We start from the raw sequence: 24603 nt of genomic DNA, 5'->3' as shown, positions 1-24603 counted from the left end.
TTGGCGGTCTACGCATCCCCCTCCGGAAACGAACCCGTTGTGCTCGATCGGCCGTTCGAATGCCACAGAACATTGGCGAGCGTCGGATGTCGAGGCCCTTGGTCTTCAACACTCAACGTTACTAATTATCTTTTTGCTTCAGCCGAGTCCCAACTTGATCACCCAGCACAGCCACAGGTGGGCTTTTGCCCAGAGAGCCTAGAAGAGATAGGAATGTGGAGTTGGCGGCCTGACTGCACCAATCAGATCACACGGATCTACCTCCGTAAGAGTGGGTCCGTCTGGCCAGCCATATCACCGCCTCCGTCGATTGCTGCCCTTCACGTTAGATCCTCTCTTCTGCAACCCACGAAGCAATACGAGTAACCTCATCTTCTTGAACTGTTCCTTCCCTCGAGAGGCCCTGTGACACCAAAAATAACTACCTAGGTAAAGCTGCCTCCGATCGTGGGCTGTAGGATCGTCGTCGAGCCTGGCGGCCGTTGACCGTGTAACACGAACCCCCCACCTCCCATCGTCATAGGCATAGTAGAAAAATAATATTGACATTTCTCCCGGATTCCAGGTTGTACCCACGTTTCTGTCTTATCTCTATTGGGCGCCCCGCTAGTCTCTATTCCGCCACGGTGCGCGCGCCAGGCAAGACAAGTGACGGCGTAGACGGGGTTCCGCCGAGTCGGATCGGCGGCGCCGCGGCGAGGATACAAAGGAACCACGTCTTACCTTTTCGATAGAACGATGGCACGTGGAGAGTATGCGCCGGGTAAATGCGCAAATGGTATCAGTCCGACGAACCCTCCCCCCCCCCCCCCCCCAAATCCAAAAGCAACCGCCACCAACTAGGCCCTGAACACAGCAGCTCTCAATCTGCAAAGCTTGTTTGTGGCTGTTGGGACATCTTCCCTTTGCAATGCCACACAACCTTAGGGAGGCGGGGGGGCTTGGCGGAGTGAGGTGAGATGGACCATACCCCGACCGACAGACCACCATAACTTTGTCAAGCCCCTTCGCTCGGTGATGAGAATGGTTCCAAGGAGCTGGACAGGCTCCCCGGGCGCTAGTGAGATGTAGCCTAGCTGACACTCGAACGATTGGATTGTTCGTTCCTCATCACGGCATTGGGGGGTTGCGAGGTAAACGGCCACACAAACGCGCATGCCTCGGCCTTGCGGACACACGGCTAGGACGCGGCGTCTAGAACACACATTCCACGTCAACAATTTCTGACAGGCGCCAATTCTAAACCTACTCGGGCAATGATAGGCGAAAGTCTGGGGACGTTGTAGTCGAAGAAGTTGATATTTCTCAAAGAGCGGACCATCGTCCCCTCGAGTACATAACATAGGAATACCTCTACCGCAGTCCGCAGTCTCGCGTGCGTGCGTTCTCCCTTGCTTCTCCCCATGTATCCTTGGACCACACTCTTATGGGCATCTGTCTACATACGAAACCGACATGAAATCAGAATTGAATCCCTCTATGCTGCTAACTTTGAATCGCTTCAAAACGATTCCAGCCTTACCCCCTTCATAAAAAAACGTGCCTACAAAGGGCTGAAAGGTTCGGGGGCTCAGTGTGTGCTCTTCACCCGACCAACCCTCTCTACTACAAGGCAACCCGGGGTATCGCTTCTAGATCTCAAAGTTTGTATACACCCTCGCTTCCCACCCTCTCAGCACGGGAGCCACCCCCTTGACCAGCTCCCCGCCCTCTCTTGTGCCCACCAACAGCCTCACGTCACCCGCGTCGCAACCGAGTAGCGCCGGCACATCACCCGCGGTCTCCTCGCCTTTGGAGAAGTTCATCACGACAAGCGCCCTCCTCCGGACCGCCGCCGCCGCCACCGCCGGCTTCGCGCTCACCGGCGCCGGGCTCTCCTTGAGGATGGTCCACGTCCGCTCATTGTCCGGGTCAATCAGCCGGTGCGAGCCGTGGACGAAGAGGTCGCGGTGCCGTTTCCTCAGCGCCAGCGCCGTCTTGTAGAAGGCCAGGATCGAATCCGGGTCGCCGCGCTGCTGGGCGGCGTTGATGCTCCTGTAGTCGTCGTGCACGCGCATCCACGGCCTCGCGCCGGCCGTCGTGAAGCCGGCGTTGGGGCCGTCGTCCCACTGGAACGGGATCCGCGAGTGGTCCCTCGCCAGGATGCGCAGGCCGTGCATCGTCTTGTCGATGCGCTCGCGGTCGCCAGACTCGAGGGCCTCGGCGTAGAAGTTGCCGCTCTCGATGTCCTTGTACTCCTCGATGCCCCAGGCGGCGGGCATGTTGGTCATGCCGATCTCCTGGCCCTGGTACAGGAAGAGCGTGCCGGACATGGTGGCCTGCCACAGCGCGATGGTCTTGGCCGAGGCGCGCCACAGGTCGGGCGTCGAGTCGTCGCCGAAGCGCGACACGGCGCGGCCGTTGTCGTGGTTCTCGCAAAAGGCCGTGGCCCAGGCGTCGGTGCCCTCGATGAAGGACTGCCACGTCTCGGTGTACCTCTTGAGGGTCGACAGCGGGAAGGGCTGGTAGATGTACTTGGCGCCGAAGCCGTTGCCGTTGCCGAGGCGGATGACGGAGAACTCGAACACCATGTCCAGCTCCTTGGCGGCGGCCGAGACGTAGGGGACCACCTGCGACGGGTGCGGCGTCAGGGACAGCTCGCCGACGGAGACGGCGTTGTAAGGGGCCAGGGCCTTGCGGTTCATCTCGCGGATGAACTCGTGAATGCGCGGGCCGTTGCACCACATCTCGGGCGCCGGCTGGTGCGGCGACGTCGGGTCGGTGATGGGCGCGTCGACGTAGTCGGTCCGCTTGGAGTATTTGTTGACCGTGTCGATGCGGAACCCGTCGACGCCGCGCTCCAGCCAGAAGCGCATCGTGTCCTCGTAAATCGCCTCGCGGCAGGCGTCGTTCTCCCAGTTCAAGTCGGGCTGGTCGGGCGCGTACAGGTGCAAGTAGTATTCTTGCGAGTGCTCGTCCCAGGTCCACGTCGGGCCGGCAAAGTATCCGCGCCAGTTCGTCGGCGGGTGGCGCACGCCGTTCTCGTCATAGCGCGCGGGCTTCCAGATGTACCAGTCGCGCTTAGGGTTGTCCCTGGACGAGCGGGACTCTTTGAACCAGTGGTGCTCGACGGAGGTGTGGTTGACAACGAGGTCGAGGATGACCTTCATGCCGCGGCGGTGGCACTCGTCGAGCAAGGTGTCGACGTCCTCGACGGTGCCGTAGGGGGCGTAGATCTTTTGGTAGTCGGAGACGTCGTAGCCCATGTCGGCCTGGGGGCTCTCGAAGATGGGGGAGACCCAGACGACGTCGACGCCGAGCTCGTGGAGGTAGTCGACCTCGGATATGAGGCCGGGCAGATCGCCCCAGCCGTCGCCGTCCGAGTCCTTGAAGCTGGCCGGGTAGACTTGGTAGAAGGTGGCGTCCTTCCACCAGGGCTGCTTGCCCACCCAGCGGTTCTCGTCGTCCCAGACGAGGGATCCCATGGTGTGCCGTAGGGTGTGTTGTCTGGGTAGGTCGAGCCAGGCAGGCGGTGATGGCGAGTCGGTCAATAGGGTGGAAAGAGAGAGGCACCGCGGGGGCAGACGGGGGAGATGGAGAGGAAGAGGGGAGAGGGGAAAGACCGAGAGAGACAAAGTCGGGTGTGGGAGAGATCCGAGGTCGAAGGGCAGAGGGCAGACGCGCCGGGAAAGATTGGCATTTTGACCACGCGCAGGACGGGCAGCGGCGGAAGCTGGAAACGACCGCGATCAGCGGCTTGGGAAAAGTGGCGTGGCTACATGACATGCTGCAGGCGGAGGGAAGGCCGTACGGGCAGGTGGGAGAGGATGGGTGGGTGTGGGTGGTGGAGGAAACATTTTGGGCGAGCATTGACGATGTTGCTGCCCAGGGCGGGCGGGATTGGACTCCCCCGAAGAATCACTCCGCAAAAGGGCCGTGAGAGAGGGAGATGGAATGAATTGCTTCGTCCCGTCACGTCCTGACGTCGGGGGGGGGGGGGAAAGGGTCGGTGGAGATTCCGATGTGATACCTTCTTACACGCATAGGCTATAGGGGAAAACCCCGCCTTTTGCTTGTCTTATTTTGCTGGGTAGTTTGGAGGTTGATTGGCTTTCCCCCTCACTCACCCCTCGGACTCTCCACGCCGTCTGCCCCCTCATGCGGAAGAGGTGGTGGGTTTTGCGGTGGAAGAAGCGGAGTGTACTTCTCTTTTCTGGCGTTCCCCCTCTCTTCGTCTCTGTAAGCAGTGCTGCACCCACGGCCTGGAGATTAGACGCGGGAGAGACTCCGCAAGCGGCGCCCGTGACAGATGGTAGGTAGACCTTGCTCATGAAGAGTCATGTCGAAGAAGGAGCGTGTTTGGGTCGAGTACAGATATTCGTACCTCAAAATGGGAACGAAGAAGAAAAAGAAGAAAGAAATTCAATTTCGAGAGCGGAGACTCCGCTTCCCTTGTCTGTACGGAAAGGAAAAGATCAGACCCACTCGGAGCCCGGAGATTCTCCGCTAGACTCCGCACTTCCTTCCGACCCCCCTGTCTCCCGGGATCCACTATCGCCTGACATGCCGACCAATAAGGCCCGACAGGCGCCGAGCAGAGACAAGAAAAAAGAGTGGTGATGGGTTCGGGGAACCGACGGCGCAATCTGGAGAAACCGGTTGGGTAAACAAAGCCTGGTGGTGGGAGGCCCGAATCTGGGGAAAGCTGAACATACACCAGCGCCGCCGCACCCCACAGCAAGGAGCTCGGCTTGGCAAGTCAAAGCTAGGGGTCGAAAGATGCGAATAGCATCATGCCACCGTCGACCGAACCACCCCTAGAAGCCTGTCATCCGGCGGAGTCTCCTGTTGGCACCTCGTGAGGCCTTCTCCAGATTGGACTCCAGTTGCCCAGCGCCCCCCCCCCCCCCCCCCCCCCCCGTTGGCACGAATCGTGGTCATGATCACCGGGTCGGTACAAACTAGCCGAAGCTGCTTCTCACCCGATCGAGACACTCACCTCCCTCTATTACACGCCGTTGAGAAGCCAGCCAAAACCTCCAGCAATATTCGTACACTGAACGGTAAGCATTCGAAGAACCCGGACCCACTCTGTTTCTCCACAGAACTTTGAACCATCCTCCCACCCCCTCCCACCCTTGTCGTTTTGAGGGGACCACCTTCGGCTTTTGACTTCGTCAAGCGATCAAAGGATGGGAGAGGAGGACACGCACACACCCATGCTTCTCACTCTCAGGCCTCACCATACTTTGTACGTGCCGAGCATCACCTTACACGCACGCATACACGCTACATCTCACTCACACCCATCGTCCTACACCGATTTCTCCCCTCCCCTCCCAGGTCCCCCATATTGTCCCCATTGGGGAACTTGGGGAAAGCACGCACGGTTCAAGGCTGGGCGGTGCCCTTTTTCTGTTGCTACACGCAGCACTAGTTTTTCTCTCACCTTTCAACGCAATGCTACTTTGACTACGACCTTTTTCCCCCTTCAAGACTGTTCAAACCTCACTCCTCATCCCGGAAGGGGGCAACCAACCGTCGAGTAGGGTATATAACGACGCGAATGCCCTCCTCATCCGATCAGTTTCATAGTGTCTTCAGGCGACCGGTTCTCTCTTTCTCTCTCTCTTTCTCTCCGTGCATCCCCGGGCCAGCTCATCCTCTGTCTCTTTTGCACACTGTCACACGGGAATACATATCACCGTAGTCTCGGGTCATCGACAACTCGTCAACCCAGAATAGGGTCATCCTCCAACGCCAAACAACAAAGATGTCCGACCCGAAGCACTCTGCCTCCGTCCGCGAGGACAAGGAGACGGCCATCCACCAACATGCAGACGACGTCGCCGCCGCCGCCGCCACCAACCAACACGCAAACTCCCAACACCCGGAAGACCTCGCGGCCGAGGCCGCCAACGCCGCCGAGGCCGAGCACCAGATGACGCTCCTCGAGGCCGTTCGGACGTACCCGAAGGCCATCGGCTGGTCCGTCCTGCTCTCCTCCACCCTCATCATGGAGGGGTACGACCTCGCCCTGCTGGGCAACCTGTACTCGTCGCCCGTCTTCAACCGCAAGTACGGCGCCTGGAGCGAGGCCCAGGGCCGCTACGTCGTCTCGGCCGCCTGGCAGTCGGGCCTGTCCAACGGCGCGCGCGCCGGCGAGGTCTTTGGGCTCGTCATCGCCGGCTGGACGGCGGACCGCTACGGCTACCGCGTCACCACCATGGGGTTCCTGGTCCTGATGATCGCCTTCATCTTTGTGCTGTTCTTCGCGCCCAACGTGCAGATCCTCGTGCTCGGGGAGGTCCTCTGCGGTGAGTTCTTTGGGGGCGAAAAGGCCGCCCCGCCCTACGGGCCGCGCTCATCCCAAAAGCCGTGAAGATGGTCGTGTTCTTATGTGCAAAACTCTTATAGGAATCCCGTGGGGTGCGTTCCAGAGCGTCACGCCGGCCTACGCCTCCGAGGTCGCCCCCGTCGTCCTCAGACCGTATCTCACCACCTTCATCAACATGTGCTGGGTAAGCTCCATCGTCATCACACACACACACCCCTCGGAGAAGACGAGGGGGGAAATATTTCATGAAAGGACACCCATATTCTGACAGAGAGCAATGCGCAGGTCATTGGTCAATTCTTCTCGGCCGCCGTCAACAAGGGCTCGTTCCACCACCAGGATGAGTGGGCCTACAGAATCCCCTTTGGAGTGCAATGGGTCTGGCCCGTCCCCATCCTCATCGGTCTCTTCTTCGCGCCTGAGTAAGACCAATCCAGACTAGCCCTCTCCCTCGGGCCCTGTGCGGTGTATCGAGTGAATAACTTAAATGACAGATCCCCTTGGTGGTACGTCCGACACAACGACAAGGCGGCCGCCAAGCGCGCCCTCCTGCGGCTCACGTCGCGCAACCAGCCCAACTTCAACCCGGACGAGACCATCGCCATGATCGAGCACACCAACGAGATGGAGCGGCGCGTCAAGGAGGGCGTCACCTACCGCGACTGCTTCCGCGGCGTCGACCTGCGGCGCACCGAGATCGTCGTTGGCATCTGGCTCGTCCAGACGCTCGGCGGCCAGAACCTCATGGGCTACTTCTCCTACTTCCTCACCCAGGCCGGCATGGACCCGGGCAACTCTTTCAGCCTCTCCATGGGCCAGTACGCCCTCGGCATGGTCGGCACCGCCGGCTCGTGGTTCCTCATGCACCGCATCGGCCGCCGCACCATCCACTTCTCGGGCCTGTGCGCCCAGTTCGTCCTCCTCCTCGTCGTCGGCTTCCTCTCCTTCTCGGGCTCCAACGCCGCCGTCTGGGCCATCGGTGCCATGCTCATCCTCTTCACCTTTGTCTACGACTTCACCGTCGGGCCCGTCACCTACTCCCTCGTCTCGGAGCTGTCGTCGACCCGCCTCAAGAACAAGACCATCGTCATGGCCCGCGCCGGCTATAATGCAAGCAACATCTTTGTCAACGTCATGACCAACTACCAGCTCTCCTCCACCGCCTGGAACTGGGGCGCCCGCACGGCGCTGTTCTGGGCCGGCACCTGCCTGCTGTCGTCCGTCTGGGTCTACTTCCGCGTGCCCGAGCCCAAGGGCCGCACCTACGCCGAGCTGGACCTGCTCTTCGAGCACAAGGTCTCGGCCAGGAAGTTCGCCGGCACCAAGATCGATCCATATTCGCAGGAGCTCAGCGGCGAGAAGAAGTTGACCGAGGAGCACTGAAAAAAAGAAGAGAAGGTGCGCCACCCGCGGGGGGTACGAACGGGTTGGAGTTGTTGTACCACTAGATCATAGTTACTAGCGTAATCTCATGCATAATGAACAAGACCTTGTCACCTCGGGTCTGGAAGATTTTGATTTGCTGGGGGGGTTTTGTTCTGTTCCCTCCCTCTCTTGTGTCTCGTGTCTCATATGCTGAGTGTACTTATGATGTGAGGTTTTTAATTTTTAATTTTTACGGGTATCTTCAGGTCGGATGATGACTCAGTGTTCCCTGGCCGATGGCCATGCTCGGGACCGCCTGCTGTATGTGCTTGCCCAAGAGGTCGTCGTAAATAGAGTTGCCGCCGGGCAGCCGCGTGATGAGGCGGCGCATGTAGTTCAGGTCCTCCTCGGGCCCGCCGGAGCCGGCAGTGCGGTGCGGGCTCGAGGGCGTGATGGGCACGCGCGCGAGGACGTCGACGGCGGCCGAGGCGATGTCGAAGAGCTTCTCCGTAAGGCCGACGCCGTGGACCTTGATGCTGTCGACGGGCAGGTCCCGTGTCGACAGCACGAGATCCTTGGCGACCTCGAGCGGGTAGTGGTACGTCATGCTCAGATGGACCGACTCCTCGGCGAGGTAGCCGAAGCGCAGGCGCAGCTGCCACAGGATGACGCGCAGCCACAGCTGGGTCACGCGCAAGTTCGCCTTCTGCGTATCCTTGAGGTCCGAGGTCGAGCGCAGCGCCGAGTTGACGGCCGTCTCGATGTACGTCAGCGCGGCGTTGGAGGGCGGGGTGGCGACCTTTTCCTGGTTCAGCAGCGCGATGAAGGACGTGTCGAGCGGGCTGAACAGCGCCGCCAGACTCCAGAAGCCGGACAAGGTCGGGTCGTTGTCCATAGCGGGCGACTCGGCGGTGATCTGCAGCGTCACGGGCCGGCGGTAGCGGATGCCGTGGGAGCGCTCTGACACGAGCAGCACCCAGAACAGGCGGTCGGCCAGCCCCCTCGGGGAGGCCTCGGTGTTGAGGCGCAACAGCAGGAATAGGGTAGTGGCCTCCCGCAGGAACAGGAAGGCCTGGCTGTGGTGGAACAGGGCCGAGTGGCAGGCGTAGAGGAAGAAGGTCAAGAGGCACTGCTCGAAGCTCGGGTTCGAGCGGCGGGCAAAGTTGCGATGGGCGGCGAGGGCCTCCTCGAACAGCATGCGGCCGTGCAGGGCGTTCTTCTCCGGGATCAGGCCCTGCAGCCACAGGCTCTCGGGCTCCTCAACCTGGAGCAGGACAAGGGCACAGACGGCGGTCAGGAGGCAGTGGGCCTCCATGCCGGGCTCGGAGGGCCCCGCGACGACCTTGAGGTGGGCGACGTACTCCGGGGTTAGGATGGGGATGGTGGGGTTCAGGCGGGCGAAGAAGCGGTCGACGCAGTAGTCCATGACGCGGGCGGGGAGCAGATCGGCCATGCGCTGGACGGCCTCGTGGGGCACGTGGCCGAAAGCCTGGGAGCCGTCCGACACCCAGGCGAGAGAGACGGGGCCGGGCAGGCCGAGACACTGGTCGCCGAGACCGGCGTCGACGCAGCGCTTGCAAGGGCGGTACTCGTTGCACGCGCGGCGGAGGCTTTTGCAGCGGGCGCAGGCGCGCGAGACCTGGGCCCTCTTGGGGCGCGAGCCGGATGAGGAGGAGGACGGGTTGCCATTGTGGCCGTAGCCATGGCTGCCGTTGCCGGAGTCGTGGGCGTCCTCGCTAAGTTCGTGGCGCTTGCCGAGGTGGGAGCTGCTGGCCGGGGATATTGAAGAGGGACTAGCTGCTGGGGGAGACACCATCATCTTTTGCATTTCGAAGCCTCATGGTTCCAGTCGTGGGTTGCGCGGAGATGCTTGAGATGAGGCACGAGTGGTCCGACTTTCGTGTGTGTGACAGAAAGAGAGGGAGAGAGATGGTGAGATTTGGGTCGTTGGATGAGATAAAAATGGAGTGAAGAACCCCAGCTCATAAACGCGACCCCACGAGGAGACGACGGAGGCGACGGAGGGACATCGGTCGCTGCGGATAGGTGGAGGAGGAAATAGAATTAAGCAATTCTCCAGCAGCGAAATCACGTGCTACCCCGCTAATCCCCATCGGGGGGGGGTTCGGAGTGGGTTGTCAATGGGGGCGCGTCGTGATATAGCTGCCACCTACGGAGTAGACAGGAAACAGACACCCTGTTGAAAGAGACAAACAGAGTGAACACGAGAGAGAAAGAGAGAAAGAAAGAGACTAACCAAAAGTCCTCATGGTATCATTTTAAAACACAAACAACAAATGGCTGGACTGCCGAAGTGTTGCCCCCCCCTTGTGTGCAGAGGGTGACCGAGTCCTCCCTCCCACCAAACGCCGTCGCTATGCACAGATCCGGTATCCTTCCCCCCCCCAAAAGTCACTTTTGACGAATGTTCTTGGGCTTGCGTTTTTTGAACACCACGGCCGGCGCTGCGGCCTCCGCGGATTCTGCCGTCGCCTCATCCTCCTTCTTCACGGCGGCATCGCCCAACGCCGGCACGTCCAGGCCTTTGCCGGCATCGTCGTCGTCTTCAGGCTCCCTCTTGACAGCTGGCGCATCTGACTTCACATCCGCCGGCGCTGTGTCCTCCGTGCCGTCCTCCTTCTTGACCTCCTCCTCAGTGGGGTTTTCTTCCGCCTTGACATCCCCCTTGGCATCCGCCTCAGCAGGCTCTCCCACCTCCTCCTCCTCCTTCTTGACAGCCCGCAGAAGCGTGTTGCTGCTGAGCAGCGCGTCGAGATCCCCGTCGTCCTCGGGCATCATCCTCGTGCTGCCCCATCCTTTCCGCTTCTTGAACAGCCCGCGCACCGCCTCCTCCTCCTCCTTCTCCTCATCCGTCCGCTCGCGCTTCCTGACCCCGACCGCCTTGGCCTCGACGGGCTTCTCTCGCGGCGCGTCCGGGTCGATGACCTTGGTCGCCGTGACGGTCCACTCGCCCGCCATCGCCATGTCGCCCCGGAACGCTGTCGGTATCGAAACGCCCAGCCCCGCGAGCTGCTCCATCTGCTGTTTCCGCTGCGCCTCGGCCGAAGAGGGCGCCGGCGCGCCAGACGACCCGCCGGGCCTGGGAAACGAGGGCGCCGAGAACGCCGACGCCGACGACCCGGGCGCGATGCCCTTCAGCCTCTCGACCTCGCGCTTCGCGCGCTCCTTCTCGCGCTCCTCCTGCTCATGGCCGCGGTGCAGGTCGCGCAGGAACCGCTTGAGCGCGCCCTGGTGCTTGCCCGTCGCCTCGTGGTTCTGCCGCTCGAGCTTCGTGTCGCGCACGAAGATGCTGCAGTGCTTGCACCAGTACTTCGGCGTCGACTTCCAGTATTCCGACATTTTTCGTGATCCGCCGTGAAGAGGTTGGAGGGGGTAAACGATGGGGTCGGGTACGGTTAGTTCGACGTTGTTTCTCGCGAGTAGACGGAAGGGGTGGTTTTCTTTGGCGGCGAACGACGTCACTTGCAGGCTTCTTCTCGCGTGCTGGAATTTCGAGGTTCGGCGCGAAAGCTTATGTAGTCCGTGCGCGGTGATAATTCGGCTAAGCTCCCTCCCCCCCCACTCATCTCAGCTCCCACTCCGACTTCTCACTCCCACTATCGCATGTTGTAGTCCCTGTAGTCGGACGCTGTGGCCGCCATGCGATTCTGATTCTAGCATTCCCATCAACTTCGTACATACGCCGTCTCACCAGAATGGATATGTCCACCACCTTCTACAGGCGACTGACTCACTATTCAGTCTCACGTTAATGTCACATTTGGATCCTTGTGCAAACAGTCTGCTGTTATCGTTGTATTGGTACTAATTACCGTTCTGGGGATCTATTTGCCATGCCATGCTATGCCATGCTATGCCAAGCCCCCTACTCCAGTCTGCAAAAGCATGCAAACCCTTCTTTCCAGTCTCCATGCCCAGAAAGAAACAAAAAGAGAAGTCCGTATCTCGTCATCATCCATTAAAAAGCTGCCGAATGCAAGGCAAGATTGTGAGAAGTCGCGAAATGTGTGCACTGAACCCCTTCGCCTAGACCAATTAAGTCCTTTCCAATGCTGAGGGCAGCGTCTCTAGACGATGTACAGAGCCGCGAAGAGCGTGGCGACGAGAGCGAGGAGCGAAGCCGGAGCGAGGCTCTGGCCCGCAGCGACGGGGGGGGCCACCGGAGTGGTTGTGCCCGCGGGGGAAGTCGAGGTTGCGCCGGGCGGGTTGGCGGGCGCCGTGGTGTTGGACGGAACGGTCGAGACCCGAGGGGTCGACTGGACAGGCGGAACGGTGGGCGCGGTGGTAGCGGTAGCGGTAGCAGGCGGCGCGACGGGAGTTCCAGGAGGAGTGTAGGGCGGCTGGCTGGCACCGGGCTGAGAAGCGGTGCGGGTGATGGGCGGGAGCTCGCCGCACGGAGTGGTATGACCCTGGATCTGGCCGTCGTCGATCTGGCAGATGGGAACCGGAATGGTGGTGGGGACCACCTGCGGCTGGCCATCCTCGATGACGGTCACGAGAGTAGTGGCGACCATGGTGGTTCCGACGATCTGGCCACCCGAGGGGACAGGGGCGTTCTCACCGCAGGGCAGGACAGAGAGGTGGATGGGGGAGCACTGCTCGGCCCAGTGACGGTCGTACAGGTTGTAGAAGTTACCAGAGAGGCAGCGGTAGAAGGTGGTAGATCCACCGAGAGCGAGAGAGCCATTGGAGCAGACAGAGAAGCCCGAGGTGTAGATGACACCGGCCTGGGGAGGACCGTCGAACTGGAACTGGAAGTTCGCAACGATGGAACCGGTACGGTTCTGGGAGTCGGTCAAGACGCTGTCCTTGAGAGTGAGGTCAAGGGAGCCCGCGCCAGTGCAAGCACCTCGCTTCTGTTGAGCTTGTTAGCAGAGCCACTTCCATATCGGATCGTGGTAACCTACGTCAAGGCTTCGCTTGCCGAGCTCGACGACGGTGAGACCGAAGTTTCCATCAAAGTTGGTCTCGCAGCCGGAAGGAGGGCCGTCCTTGGGAGCCAAGGCGCCACTGACGGAGGCGGAGGCCTGGGGCATGGCAACGGCCATGCCACCCAGGGCGAAGGTGATGAACGCAGAGAAACGCATGTTGCTTGTCTGCCGGGTGAATGAAGATTAGCAAATGCTCGTTAAGAATGACGGATTCTCATATATGAATTGGAAATTTTGTAGCTGACAGAAGTCCCAATGAGATCGCGAGGGACCAGTGAGATCGTGGAGGACAAACCCCTCCACGGGTCACCGGCCATCCATCTCACGGAGGGCAGGGAATTACACCATCGTCCCAACGTGGCCACCTGGAAAACAAAAGCTTCCGTCTCGCCAAGAAGCGATTCGTGAACCATCCGATGCCGAGATCCGATGATGATCGACGTAGAAAGAGCGGGATTCGAAGGGCTTGGGAGGGGGGATGGAGGTTGACGACAAAAGTTGACGCGTTGCGGACGGACGGACGGACGAGGGAACGGTTGCTGCCCAACCCGCTCGCAAAGGAGACGAGCCTAAATATTTCTAAACGTACCTGAAGTCTTGCTTGGTGATCTGGAGAGTGGCGGTGAGCCTGTTTGTGAGAGGTTTGATGATGATCTGGCGGTCGTTCAAGGTGGTGGTGGTAGCCCAAAGTGCCAAGAAGAGAGGTGGTGATGTGGTGAGAAGAGAGAAAACTTCTTATTTTTTTTTCGCCCACAACCCAGATTTGTTTTTGTTTTTTGCCCTCAAGAGAGAGACTCCTGACCCGCTTTGTCAAACTATGACCTCGTTCAGGAATCACACAAGAAAGGCGGGTGCAGGTTGACGTGGGGTTTCCTCTTGTGCCGCTGCCTCGTGGGATCACGGGAGCTGTGATGATGGGTACACCGGAAGACGGAAGAAGGCTTTGTTCCCCCTTTTCTGGCAGTCCTCGGCTGAGGCGTGTGAGCTGTGCGGCGGATGTCAACTCTTGGCCCTTTCAAACTGTTGCCACGCGGAGGGGAGTGAGCGTCGAGATGCTGGGGACAGGCAAAACGAAGCAAAACGAATGGGAGAAAGTGGGTTTCAATGAAGGAGACTTGGCAGGCCTGTTGATGTATGACAACTCCTGCGCCGAACGAGAGAATGGGCAATGATAGAAGAGTTGGGGTTCTGCAAGCTGAAGAGAGAGAGAGAGAGAGGGCCAGAAAGGATGGAGGGTTTGGGGTCTGGCGGTTCATATACAGAAAAGGAGGCTAGTGTTGTGGGCAAGGTCGGCGGGCAGGGTAGAGGATAAGCTTCACCCGTGGGTATTGCGCGTCTTTGACGTCCAGTATGTGGATTCGATGGGTCAAATAAGCTAAGGAACTTGCAGTAGTGGCCATGTGGTGAGGACAGTCGTGTCTGTTTGCAAAGGATGCTGTTGGAAGGAAGCTAGCTGCTCGTTGTCACTCATATGCCAGGGGCATGCAGGCTACTTGCAAACACCACCTTGGACAAAGCAATTCTGCATGTATTTTCCCACTTGGTTACATCATGACAGAAGCGATAGCCACAGTCAGCCTACACTTTCATCCGTCCACAACTCCAGCCGGTTCCTCAATGAACGGGTGAGTGTGGGTGGTGAGTGGATGGATGGGTGGATGACTGATGGTTGTTGATGTGGGCATTGCCAACCTAGGGGGGTGGTTGGGGAGGAGGTCTCTTTCAGCAGCAGGGCTGGGCTGGAGACACACCTCAACCAGGACCGGGGTTCGGTGCCACAGGACCAGCCAGCTGTGCATCCAGTGCAGAGTCTAGACGCGGGTTCCGTAGACGATTCTTCCGGGCTTTGTGATGTCAGAGATAGAACATAGGTTCCCCCCGGTCGAGTCATGAGGAAGTGTGTACTTGCATACCCCGGGCCATTCGGACGAACCGGAGACTCGTGACGAAGGGGGTTGCGCGCCTCTGCTATTTTTGCGATTACTTTATTCTGTACTTGGAGCAGCCAGATGTGTGAGCCTGCGAGACGACGACGAGGGACCCGGCCTGTAAGACGTCGCAACGAAACGAACCGAGGATGAGTCCTAGATCGATTGCATGCGACCACCGGCCAGCCTGTCTTGTGATGAGACAGCAGGCTTGCGCAACCAACTGCTGGAGAGATAGGTGTCCAGGAAGCTGGAAGGCTTCTCTGTCTTGAATGCGGTGTGTGGCTGCTGCTGTGCTGATCAGGTACCACGGCCGACACAACCAATGGCCACTTGAGGGGACCGAACTGCGTGGAATGTTGATTCACCCGCTGGGCTTGTTTACGTGTACTTAGTGAGGCGCTCAGGTTGGGAGGAGCACAGCAGACCGCAATTTTGCGTGGGCTCACATCTGAAAACGGGCATCGACCGATTTCCAGCAGTGCTAGGCAAGCGGGGGATTTCGACGGCCGGGCGGCACTGGAGAGGGTTCCTGGGCTTGGCCTGTCCTTTAGGCCGTGTGGCTGGCTGTCTTGAGTTGCCGTGCCGTGGTGCTTGATGTGGGCCTTGAACTGCGGTGAGGGGTCGTCGGAAGAGGGGTTGAACCGGGGTGTGCCCCGATCGATTACCGAGAAGGGGTTGGACTGGTGGAGGTGATGCCGCCGCGGAAGACGTGGTTGAATGGTGCGGCATCGATGATCCAGTTAGCCCGCGAGACGCAACGATTCCCCCCCCATTGGACTTGGAGAATTAAGGTCGATTGGAACGCCCGGCAGAGGGGAACGTGTTCCTGGAGAAGGAAGAGGGAAAAGGGGATGGCATTCCTCAGATTCGGATTGGTTAAAGACGGCCCTCGACAGGCTGAGACTGTCTTGATATCCTTGCCTCTGCCGTTGTTGGTTGCTTCACTAAACCAGGGGCCCAGAATACGCCACTAGGTTTTCGACATTGCTTTTCTGCGATCGTCTGGTGCGGGACGGAAGAGAAGGGAAACCTGGAGGTTCTGTACATCGTAAACCTCAACAGGGAAAACACCCCCCTCACCCCCCCAAGGATGTTCGTTGTCGGGGCAAACATGTGTCGTACTGCCACCCCGGGAAAGACTGCGCGACTTCGCTTTAGTACCTCGGATTGATAAAAAGGTTACGTCGCCGGCGACCAGGTCGGGAAATGGTACGCCCGTCGCATGTTGTCTCTCGTCCATACCAGCCACGGGCGGTACGGCGTTGATCCAGAACCCTTCATCTCAGAAGACGTGCGACGTCGTCCGAGATTATTCCTCGGCGACATCACCCAGACGAAGAAGACGAGAGAAGGGAACAGAAATCGTGATGTCGACTCTGGGGAATCCCGCGTCACAATGCCCTCCGGTCGGGGTGGTGTCGATGTGTTTCAGCCGACCCAGTCGTCATGATATCATCGTATGAATATCGGCGAATATCACTATCTGCTAAGACCTGCAGGTGTCCTATCACCTCTCCGTCACCGGGTCGGAGGGGGTGGATCGGGGGCTTGGATATCGGCTCGAGGGGGTTTGACGTTTTGGCTGCCTCTATCGCCCGCCTGTCAAGCATCCGGCGCCATCTTCCGGGCTTGTCGATGACCGCTGATTGGAGAAAGATGGCCGAAGAAGGCAAGTTCTCCAGCGCCCAACTTCGCCCCTTGTGGCGTCGGAAGGGGGCCCACGACACCCGCAGCCAAGCGCCACTTTAGTGTACAGGGGAAGAGGGGCCTGTCGCATGCGCTGTACCCGTCGAGCAGCTCGCTAAGAGCGCCAAGCTAAGGCGCCCTGCATTAGCACCGCCCGCCAGCGTCGGAGCTTGCGTCGATCCGTCCACGCCGAAGACCTTGACAGTTGTTGACTGGCTCACAACCCATTCTGGGCCCAAGAAGTGAGAGGGTGACGGACGCGGACGCGTACTGGAAGGTGCGGTAGTGTTGGTGGTGGGGTGGACCATAGAGAGGACTCGAAGACGGCGGGGGTTCTTTTGTTCGGGCCGGGACTATCTCGCTGCCTCTACCTCCAATAATGTCATCCAAGTCTTGTTGTAGCTGGAGGCAGCCTCCGGCGTGCCAGACTTCAGCGTGCTACTCGTCTAGCTTATGCCAACGCAGGAGCTGTCGAGTCCTTCGACTGCAGCGATGCGGGACGGGAGGAGCTACGAGTCCCATCCAGTCCAGTAAAGTTGGGCGGGCATGTGCATGGGACAGGGGGCCTCTTGGTGCAATCGTGCATCGCGTAGAATGGTTTGCTCGCTTTGAAGGGAAACATTGACATTGGGAAAATGTTTATACAGAGAGGGGCGCCTGGGCGATGATCCTGCAAACATATTGGTCGGTGGAGATGAGATGCACACAGCCAATACCAGTATCGATACCACTCTCTGCTCAACTGCGGTCATCAAGACCAATCTTCTTAGCGAAGGCGGCATCAGATACCGACCCAGCTGAGCATGCTGGCACCCGCATCCCCCGTTCAGTTACGTCCAGCAATCTTCCAAACTGGTTGAGGCTGCAACCTGCACTCAATGCAGGTGGCTCATGGCACCGGATCGTGGCTTGTCCTCCCTGGCGGAGTTATGTATCACAGAAGCAGCATGTAGAGTGTGTACTTGGGGTATGACAGCATCACTTGACACCGAAAGTCCTAAGGTCGATAGCTCAAATCTCCGCGCAAAGCCCCCGTCTTCTTGCTTCTTTGATGCTGGAATAACCGCGCTGGGCTCGACAAAATCGTCCACACGCTTCCCAGGCTTGGCCACGATGCTCCATGCCGGCTCCCGATGCCGACAATAATAAGGGTATTTGTGCTGTTGCATGGATTATGGCTTCCGGCTGGCCTAAGCATTTTGACGGAGCCCAGCAGACGTCGCGAGCCGTGTCTGGCCGCCATTCACTCATGGCGTGTTGATTGCCTGGCTGTCTCCCTTCCTTGCTGCTCTCGTCGGATGAGAACAGGGAGGGCGTAGGAATGTCTGATGTTTGCTGAGCTGATGCACATCGGATTGGGAGAAAACCGAATTTTCTGTACAACGGAGCGATTTGGACGGCAATTCGTTAAAAGGAAGGAGGAGTACCCCATCCGTTCCTGACCTTTGTCCACCGGCAAAATAGTTCCCGACGCAATGCCGGGACTTGTGGCTTGATGGCCCCACTGCGGCATCAGGCGGCCTTGGCCCACCATGTGTGGATGTCTTGGCAGGCCACCCTCCGACTTCACCTCTGCAACACTGAAAGATTTACCACTTGTTCTTCCACCTACAGCGGCATGGTGAACTTAATTCTGTTAATTCCAAAGGTTTTCAAACCCATCCCTTTCTATCCAATTCAACATGAGTCTTAGCGCAAGATGTTCCCCTTCAGCACGCCACCGGACTTCCAATGGCAGTAGGCTCCTACTTGTTCTGGCCAGAGTGGTTTCATCATGGAGACTCGCGTAAAGAAGCGTCTACACGATCTTATTCCAATCCTGAGTCCATTGGAAATGGATATGGCAGAAACTTTCGTCAATATGGGGAAGCGCAGCAACTTCGTAGCTCAGCATCTGTAGCGTGCCTCTCCAAGAAACATGGCCGAAGAACATAATCAGTTGTGTTCCTGGCCATAGACCACCAAATAGGCGCAGAAATTATTTGGTGTGTATCTATGATACCTTCACGCGACAAGTTTCTGGGCTCAGTCATTAAGAAAGACCGGTGCTGACTTCATTGTTCCGTGTATTTGTAAAGTAGCTACGAAGCATTGAGGTGACGTTAGGTTCATACTTGATGATTAGCTACTCTGGAGTGGTGTTCCAAAATGCTGGCTGTACGAAATTGTTAAAACAGTTCGTCAGGTTGGCTTCAGCCTCAACAAGCATGCTAAACATTTGCCGGAAGGTCACGCAGCGCGAGTGTATCCTATGCCAGTCATCTATTCATCACGTCTTGCAACAGACTAGGTAGGTGGTCGAGGGGTGCTGAAGCTCTCGTTCCCGCCGGCTCGATTCTCGCTGGCCCGTCCTTGGCTCGCATTGTTCGATCTCCCGCCTAGTCAGAGGTTTTTTCGTTTTTGTTTTTTCCTCAATGTCACATGACTTTTTCCTCATCCAATGCCTCCTGCCATCCTTCATGGAGAAGAATTACTTACATCTGTTCAATAATCATCACTAGACCAGGTGTTCGAATGGTACTGAAGCTCTCGTTCCCGCCGGCTCGATTCTCGCTGGCCCGTCCTTGGCTCGTATCCTTCGAACCCCCATCTGGCCCGTCTTTTTCTCTTTTAGATGTCGGCCTCTTACAATCAAGACTCTTCGACTAGAAATCACAAATCTGGGAATAAACTAAAACTATAGAAAGGTTCCCTACTGCAGGACCTTTAAAATAATACCGCTTGCGTGAATTTAGACACTCTATAATGTTGCATCCAAATTGCGATATTAAGCAAGATAGAGAAAACTTTACACTCTGCGATATATTGACTATTGCCCTCTGTGCCAGCTTTTTGGATGATTTAATACAAACCTAGAGAATGGAGGGCCGTCGTTTGAAACTCAAAATGGCGCTGGTGTTTGATTCCTTCGCTCTTTCCCTCGAGTGAAGTCATCTGCACTTCACACAGCAACACGGCTCACATCCATCCTTCCGGCCTTGTCTCCTTCCCTCCTCAAAGATTCCCCTCCCGAATCCCTACTATCCTAGTTGAGACACTGGTTTATAACTTTTACACTACCTAACTCAATCCGAAGTAGACCGCGGCCGTCGTGTATTTCAGTCATGCTTCGTCTCGTTTTCAATTTCATCCTAACCTTGACTTCCGCTTGATGGAAGAATCCCATACTCACCCAGTTCATCTCCAGCACAGTTTCCAAGACGAAGTCATGGGGAAGGGTTTTAAGAGCAGTCGTTCGAAGAGAATATTCTTAAGAAAGGGGTTCAGTTTCGACTCTGGTCCCATCTTCCCCGCGACGCGCGATGGCGAGCAGAGCCATCCCTTCTTTCTGACTGCCATCTTCGGCGACCAAGAACCGTCCGGAGAGGTCGCCGTTCTGTCTGAAATGGCTCACGAGTTTCTTGTCCGGACCTTCCACGCCCTCATCGATCGAGCCGATCTCTACGGTGCCCTTCGCGGTCATGAAGTCTTCTACGACACTGTTGCCTCCGAGATCGCGGCCGAGGGCGAGTTCAACGGTCCACTTCTGAAGGTCCTCGAAGAAACCTACGTGCCTGCCCGTCGGCGGTTCCATCGCGTCGAATCAAACACCGAGAACGATCTCGTCACTGTCGTTGACGCTTGGATTCATATCAAAGACGCCTTCGCCAATCTCCCTGCCCTGCGGACCATCTCGCTCTCTGCTCGCATCAATGAGGTCGACGAGCTCACCTCTCAGCTCGAGAGCGCGACTCTTGTGAGCAGCAAACCGGCCGTCTGGCCTCCCGTCCACTTCAACCATAGCGAGGTCGCCGTACTTTCATCCAAGTCTCTGCGGTCTCTTCTCTACGGCAAGACCCCCGAGACCCCCGGAGAATTGCCCGCCCTTCCGACCAAAAGCTCGGTTCCCACAGAGACTCGAGGCTTTCTCTGCTCGCTGGCTTTGACGCACTACAAGGCGGACAAAAGCTCTTGGAGACTCCTTCTTACCCCTGTCGCTCAGATGAGGAACCATGAGCGATGCCTCTGGGCCAAAGCAGCTGGCGGAGAGTCACAGACATGCTTCAGTCTGAACGTCTTCCTAACAGAGGATATGGAAGCCCCCCGAAGCGGCAAGTCCATCTCGATCGCCCTCGCAACCCCGTGGTTTGGTCGGACCTGGGGCTCAATCCATCCAGTCACAGACGCCACCGGCGCCCAATTCACTGCTCGGCAAGTCTGGTCCTCGGCCTGCCCTCGTCTCGGCTTCGCCATCGCCCTTCACAAGCACGACAACGGCGTCGAGCTCATTATCTTCGATCCCATCGCACGTTATACCCACATTAAGGAGGATCCCGTTGTCAAGGCCAACTTGTCGTCGATCTTCGCCTTCCGTCAGAGCATCCGCGACAATACCGACGAGGTCCTGCGCGCTGTCAGGGCTCGTCTGACCCGGGTGTGGTACGGGGGAAAGATGGGTATGGATGTTGGAGGTTCCGACGGCGTCCAGATCGCGAGCGAGTGGGTAAGACAGCTCGTCGTCGGTGCGAGTGACGAAGGCCAGGATCCCTTGAACGTCAGCGATAATGTCTGGACTCAGTGGGGATTTGAGAAGGTTCAGGTTTAGGGTGAGGACTTTCAGATTCGGATTGCATCTCGTTCCGCCTCTGATCTCAGCGTGCTAACTTGGGATAACCAGCACAAGTAACACACGGCTTCTTTGGTTCTTCGACATTCCACTCGATAAGGTTCAGACGACTGGAATGGAGCGGCGTTATAGGGGTGGGCAAGAGCGAAGGGGGGTTGGTGTATATGATGCTTGCTTCAATTCGCAATACGATTCAGAAGATAGCCCATGAGAGGTATCATAACAGTTTTCCTTCCATGCCCTAGAAACTCAGACACAGGCCTTTGATGCTCCTGTCATCGTCTGGTGACCTGGCCATCGCTTGTCGTCTTGGCTGTACAGCTGTGCAACGGAGAACCAGAATCTCGAGAAAAATGATGCCCAGTTCGTGATTTTAAGAAACGTAACGTAGCAGCGCCACATGTAGCCTTGAGCAAGACGAACTCCAAGCCATGAGGCAACGAGACCACCTGCCGGATGTCATCTCACGTCCTCATCTCACGGGACAGTAACCGGGCGATTTGAAATGCTCTTAAGTTGGCTGAATTCGACTTGTGCTTTTTGTGACCAAAGACGCATGAATCTATGAAGACTGATGGAGCTCTATCTGGCCCCAATGCAAATCCTTTCCTTATTACGTCGTCCGTTATCCTCACCACATCCAACATACCCCAAACCTGCCGGCTTACATGATGACTTCGTTTGCAACGTCCTGGATTCGAGTCAGTAAGTGGTGTCGTCGCAACTGAGAACAGGGGATAACCCACTCTCTTCAACTCCTTGAACGGCAGGCAGACACAGTTCTGCACGCGGATCTCATCGCCGACACCGCAGTCCTTGCCGAGAATGGTGATGCTCTGGACCTTGACGCCGTTCTTGATGATGCTCGTCGTGTGGCTACCGACGGGGGTCGGGGTGCCTTCGACACGGGCCCAAGCACCGACGCGGCTTCCCCAGCCAATGATAGAGTAGAGGACGCACGAATCGTGCTTGATCTCCGAGTCCTCGAGGACGACGGCCTCCTTGATGCGGGCGCCGGGGCCGACGTGGACACGGGGGCCGATGGAGACGTTGGGGCCCAGCTTCGCGGTGGGGTCGACATGGGCAGTGGGGTGAATGAAGACGGGGGGGATGATGTTGGCGCTGGGCTCGGCGAGCTCCTTGGAGCCGGTCTGCCAGGCCTTCTGCAGGTAGAGGGCGTTGGCGGGGACGGCGGAGCCGGCCGTCTTGATCTGGCGCCAGAAGTCCTTGGTCTCGTAGACGAAGAAGGACTTTGTGTCGGCGAAGTCACCGAGGATGTCCTGCTCAAGGCGGATGACCTGGTTCTTGCGCTCCTCGTCGTCTTCGTCGGTGATGATGAAGCTGCTCTCGAGGTTCTCGGAGCTCGGGTAGGACATGAGGCGGGAGGGGCGGTCGGTGCGGCGCTTGATGGCGGTCTTGATGGAGGGGAAGATGGCGTCAGTGGAGAAGAGGTAGACGCCGCAGTTGATGAGGTTGCTGATTTGCGACTCGGGCTTTTCGACGTAGTGGAGGACGCGGCGGGTGTGGGCGTCGCTGACGATGCAGCCAAAGTTGGTGGCGGCGTCGTTGGAGACACGAGTTCCCAGAATGACGGCCTCGGCGTTCTTGTCGTGGAAGAGCTGGAGCATCTCGGGGAGGGGGAAGGAACAGCAGACATCGGCGTTCAGGACGAAGAGGCGCTCGGGGTGGCCCTTGAGGATGGCATCGCGGAAGTGGTAGAGGCCGCCAGCAGTGCCGAGAGCCTCGTATTCGCGCAGGTACTTAATGGTCAGTTCGGGGAACTCGCTGGCGGCATCCTTGATGAAGTCGCGGAAGACTGTCTCGTCGTAGTAGCCGATGATGAGGACCTCGGTGATCTCCTTGCCAGGGACCCGGTCGATAGCGGCCAGGCAGTGCCAGATGATGGGGTGGCCAGCGACTTCGAAGAGGGGCTTGGGAACGTCGAGAGAAAGGGGACGGAATCGAGTGCCACGGGAAGGACCGCCGACCTAGAAATTACCCAAAGTGCTTTGGTTAGCTTGTGGCTGTTTGCAGAGGACAAGGCAGCGCAACTTCGCTTTCTGTGGGATGGGGAGGGGAACAAGGGCGGGGGAAGGAGGTTTTTGGAGATGCATGCGCCGCACGGTCAAGAAGCGACATGCGACAGCAGAAAGAGAAAAGGTGTTCATACCAGAATAACGGCCTTGGTGGCAGCCTCTCTAGACGCCTTTCCTCGGTAGGGGACCTGCAGCGACATGATTTGGGCGGCAACTGGGTTGCAGGGGAAGAGTTGAGGTGGTGAGGGAGAAAAGAATAATGTCAGAGTGGGTGGTTATGGGTTGAGGTCGCTGGAGGTTGCTGCTGCCGTTATCGAAGTGGCTGCTGATTGCTGGTTGCAACGTCACCGCTTCGTGAAATCAGAAGAGGAAAAAGGATGCCCCCTGAGAAGTTCACCTAACCTTGAAGTCCCAAGCCAAGAATAATCAATTCACAGGCGCAAGCTGGTAATGCGCTGGCAGGGGTCCATGAGGGGGCTGCTAGGTGGTGGCTTGTGCAGTGTCCAGATGTGGCGGACGGTCCTTTCCTCTGTTATAGAAAGACTTTGTGCTGTGCTTGTGCAGAGACTGATGTAAATGTATCTTTTATCTGCAGGACCCTGTGCGGGGGAGATGGATTCCTCCAGTGGGTGGGAACCAGCCTCAGCTGGCCACATGGCTAGGGAACACATGCGATGAGCTCTGCATCCCATTCGTGTGCCAAAGGCTATTTTTTCTTATTTCAGCATGCTTTCATTTCATTTGCCTGTACATTGATCATTTGGGCCAGGACTGAGAGGCAGGAGGTAGATTTTTTCTTCCATTGAGCAGGATGATTGCCTCTATTACAGTATAGTCTTCGGTTGTTAGATTTATGAAATGTACAATTCCCGATTCGCTCATCGTCCTCCCTCATGGAAGCTTCATCATTGGAGGGTTGGGGACCAGTTGGGCTGCAAGGGGCAATCGAGCTTCTCCAATAGAACCAGACCAAGCCAATTTACGCGTCGGTACACGACCGTGTCGAGAGCGTGTAAAGCAGGCAGCACACGCGACGAGGGGGGTGTCACAGAGGCAAACAGTGACTTGGTCGACCAGGTGAAGAAGCACTTATCTCGCGCAAAATACAGCAGGCAGCTGTGCATCCAGGAAAGCTCCAACAGGTACCAAGTCGCGTCCTGCTCTATGTCGTGGGATCGTCGCAGCCCAGCTCCACTGCCAGCCATTCTTTTGCGCCCCCTGAGGCCCATGACATCCCTGCCTGCACAGCAACCAGCGATGCACCTCGCTCGCTCCAGTTTGCAATAGCCTTTGATAGCAGGTACTTGCCCTCGCCAGACATATCGCCAGATTACACCAGGAGCAAGCCCAGAAAACCATACAAAAAGTGGCTACATCTGCACTGAGATTCCCCGGTGCCTTGAGAGGGATTCATGCGGTTGCTAGCAGCTTTTTTCCGAGTGAAAACGATGGCGACCTGACTGCCACACAAGTCCTGCCTAACATTGACAACCACTTTCAGGTGAGCCTCCGGAGCGTGGAGACCTCACGTTGCTCAGGTCACCCAAACGAGGAAAGAGCTCTTAAAGCTTTGAAGCTCCCCGAAGCTCCTTCCCTCCCCTTCTTGAGCTTCACTTCCACTCTTACTTCTGCCGTCTCTATCTCACTTACAATCCCGCTGTCTCACTTCTCCTTCACTCGCTCTCTCACTTACCCGGCTTCTACCTCATTT

At 57.8% G+C, this 24603-nt stretch overlaps 7 protein-coding genes across 7 annotated transcripts; 2 read left to right on the top strand and 5 right to left on the bottom strand.

Annotated features, from left to right (window-relative positions):
* Positions 1-1631: 1631 nt before the first annotated feature.
* On the bottom strand, positions 1632-3464 carry CH63R_08513 (Alpha amylase; the record flags this gene model as incomplete). Its single annotated transcript, XM_018303487.1, has 1 exon — positions 1632-3464. The coding sequence occupies one exon, from the start codon at positions 3462-3464 to the stop codon at positions 1632-1634; it is 1833 nt and encodes a 610-aa protein (XP_018155510.1).
* Positions 3465-5752: 2288 nt separating this feature from the next.
* Positions 5753-7699, top strand: CH63R_08512 (Sugar porter family MFS transporter; the record flags this gene model as incomplete). Its single annotated transcript, XM_018303486.1, has 4 exons — positions 5753-6296; positions 6397-6500; positions 6602-6738; positions 6811-7699. The coding sequence occupies 4 exons, from the start codon at positions 5753-5755 to the stop codon at positions 7697-7699; spliced, it is 1674 nt and encodes a 557-aa protein (XP_018155509.1).
* A 244-nt stretch (positions 7700-7943) lies between these two features.
* CH63R_08511 (C6 finger domain-containing protein) lies at positions 7944-9509 on the bottom strand (the record flags this gene model as incomplete). The annotated part of the gene is made up of 1 exon (XM_018303485.1): positions 7944-9509. The coding sequence occupies one exon, from the start codon at positions 9507-9509 to the stop codon at positions 7944-7946; it is 1566 nt and encodes a 521-aa protein (XP_018155508.1).
* Positions 9510-10093: 584 nt separating this feature from the next.
* On the bottom strand, positions 10094-11041 carry CH63R_08510 (U1 zinc finger protein; the record flags this gene model as incomplete). Its single annotated transcript, XM_018303484.1, has 1 exon — positions 10094-11041. The coding sequence occupies one exon, from the start codon at positions 11039-11041 to the stop codon at positions 10094-10096; it is 948 nt and encodes a 315-aa protein (XP_018155507.1).
* Positions 11042-11769: 728 nt separating this feature from the next.
* CH63R_08509 (Covalently-linked cell wall protein) lies at positions 11770-12789 on the bottom strand (the record flags this gene model as incomplete). The annotated part of the gene is made up of 2 exons (XM_018303483.1): positions 11770-12558; positions 12610-12789. The coding sequence occupies 2 exons, from the start codon at positions 12787-12789 to the stop codon at positions 11770-11772; spliced, it is 969 nt and encodes a 322-aa protein (XP_018155506.1).
* A 6669-nt stretch (positions 12790-19458) lies between these two features.
* Positions 19459-20835, top strand: CH63R_08508 (uncharacterized protein; the record flags this gene model as incomplete). The annotated part of the gene is made up of 1 exon (XM_018303482.1): positions 19459-20835. One exon carries the CDS (start codon positions 19459-19461, stop codon positions 20833-20835), a length of 1377 nt encoding a protein of 458 aa, XP_018155505.1.
* A 685-nt stretch (positions 20836-21520) lies between these two features.
* On the bottom strand, positions 21521-23092 carry CH63R_08507 (Nucleotidyl transferase; the record flags this gene model as incomplete). Its single annotated transcript, XM_018303481.1, has 3 exons — positions 21521-21547; positions 21603-22844; positions 23027-23092. 3 exons carry the CDS (start codon positions 23090-23092, stop codon positions 21521-21523), a joined length of 1335 nt encoding a protein of 444 aa, XP_018155504.1.
* Positions 23093-24603: the final 1511 nt, after the last annotated feature.

The sequence above is a fragment of the Colletotrichum higginsianum genome, chromosome 6 (assembly GCF_001672515.1).
Source record: "Colletotrichum higginsianum IMI 349063 chromosome 6, whole genome shotgun sequence".
Classification (NCBI taxonomy): Eukaryota; Fungi; Ascomycota; class Sordariomycetes; order Glomerellales; family Glomerellaceae; genus Colletotrichum; species Colletotrichum higginsianum.
The sequence above is the reverse complement of the archived record's forward strand: the minus strand, read 5'-3'. Positions and strand labels throughout refer to the sequence as shown.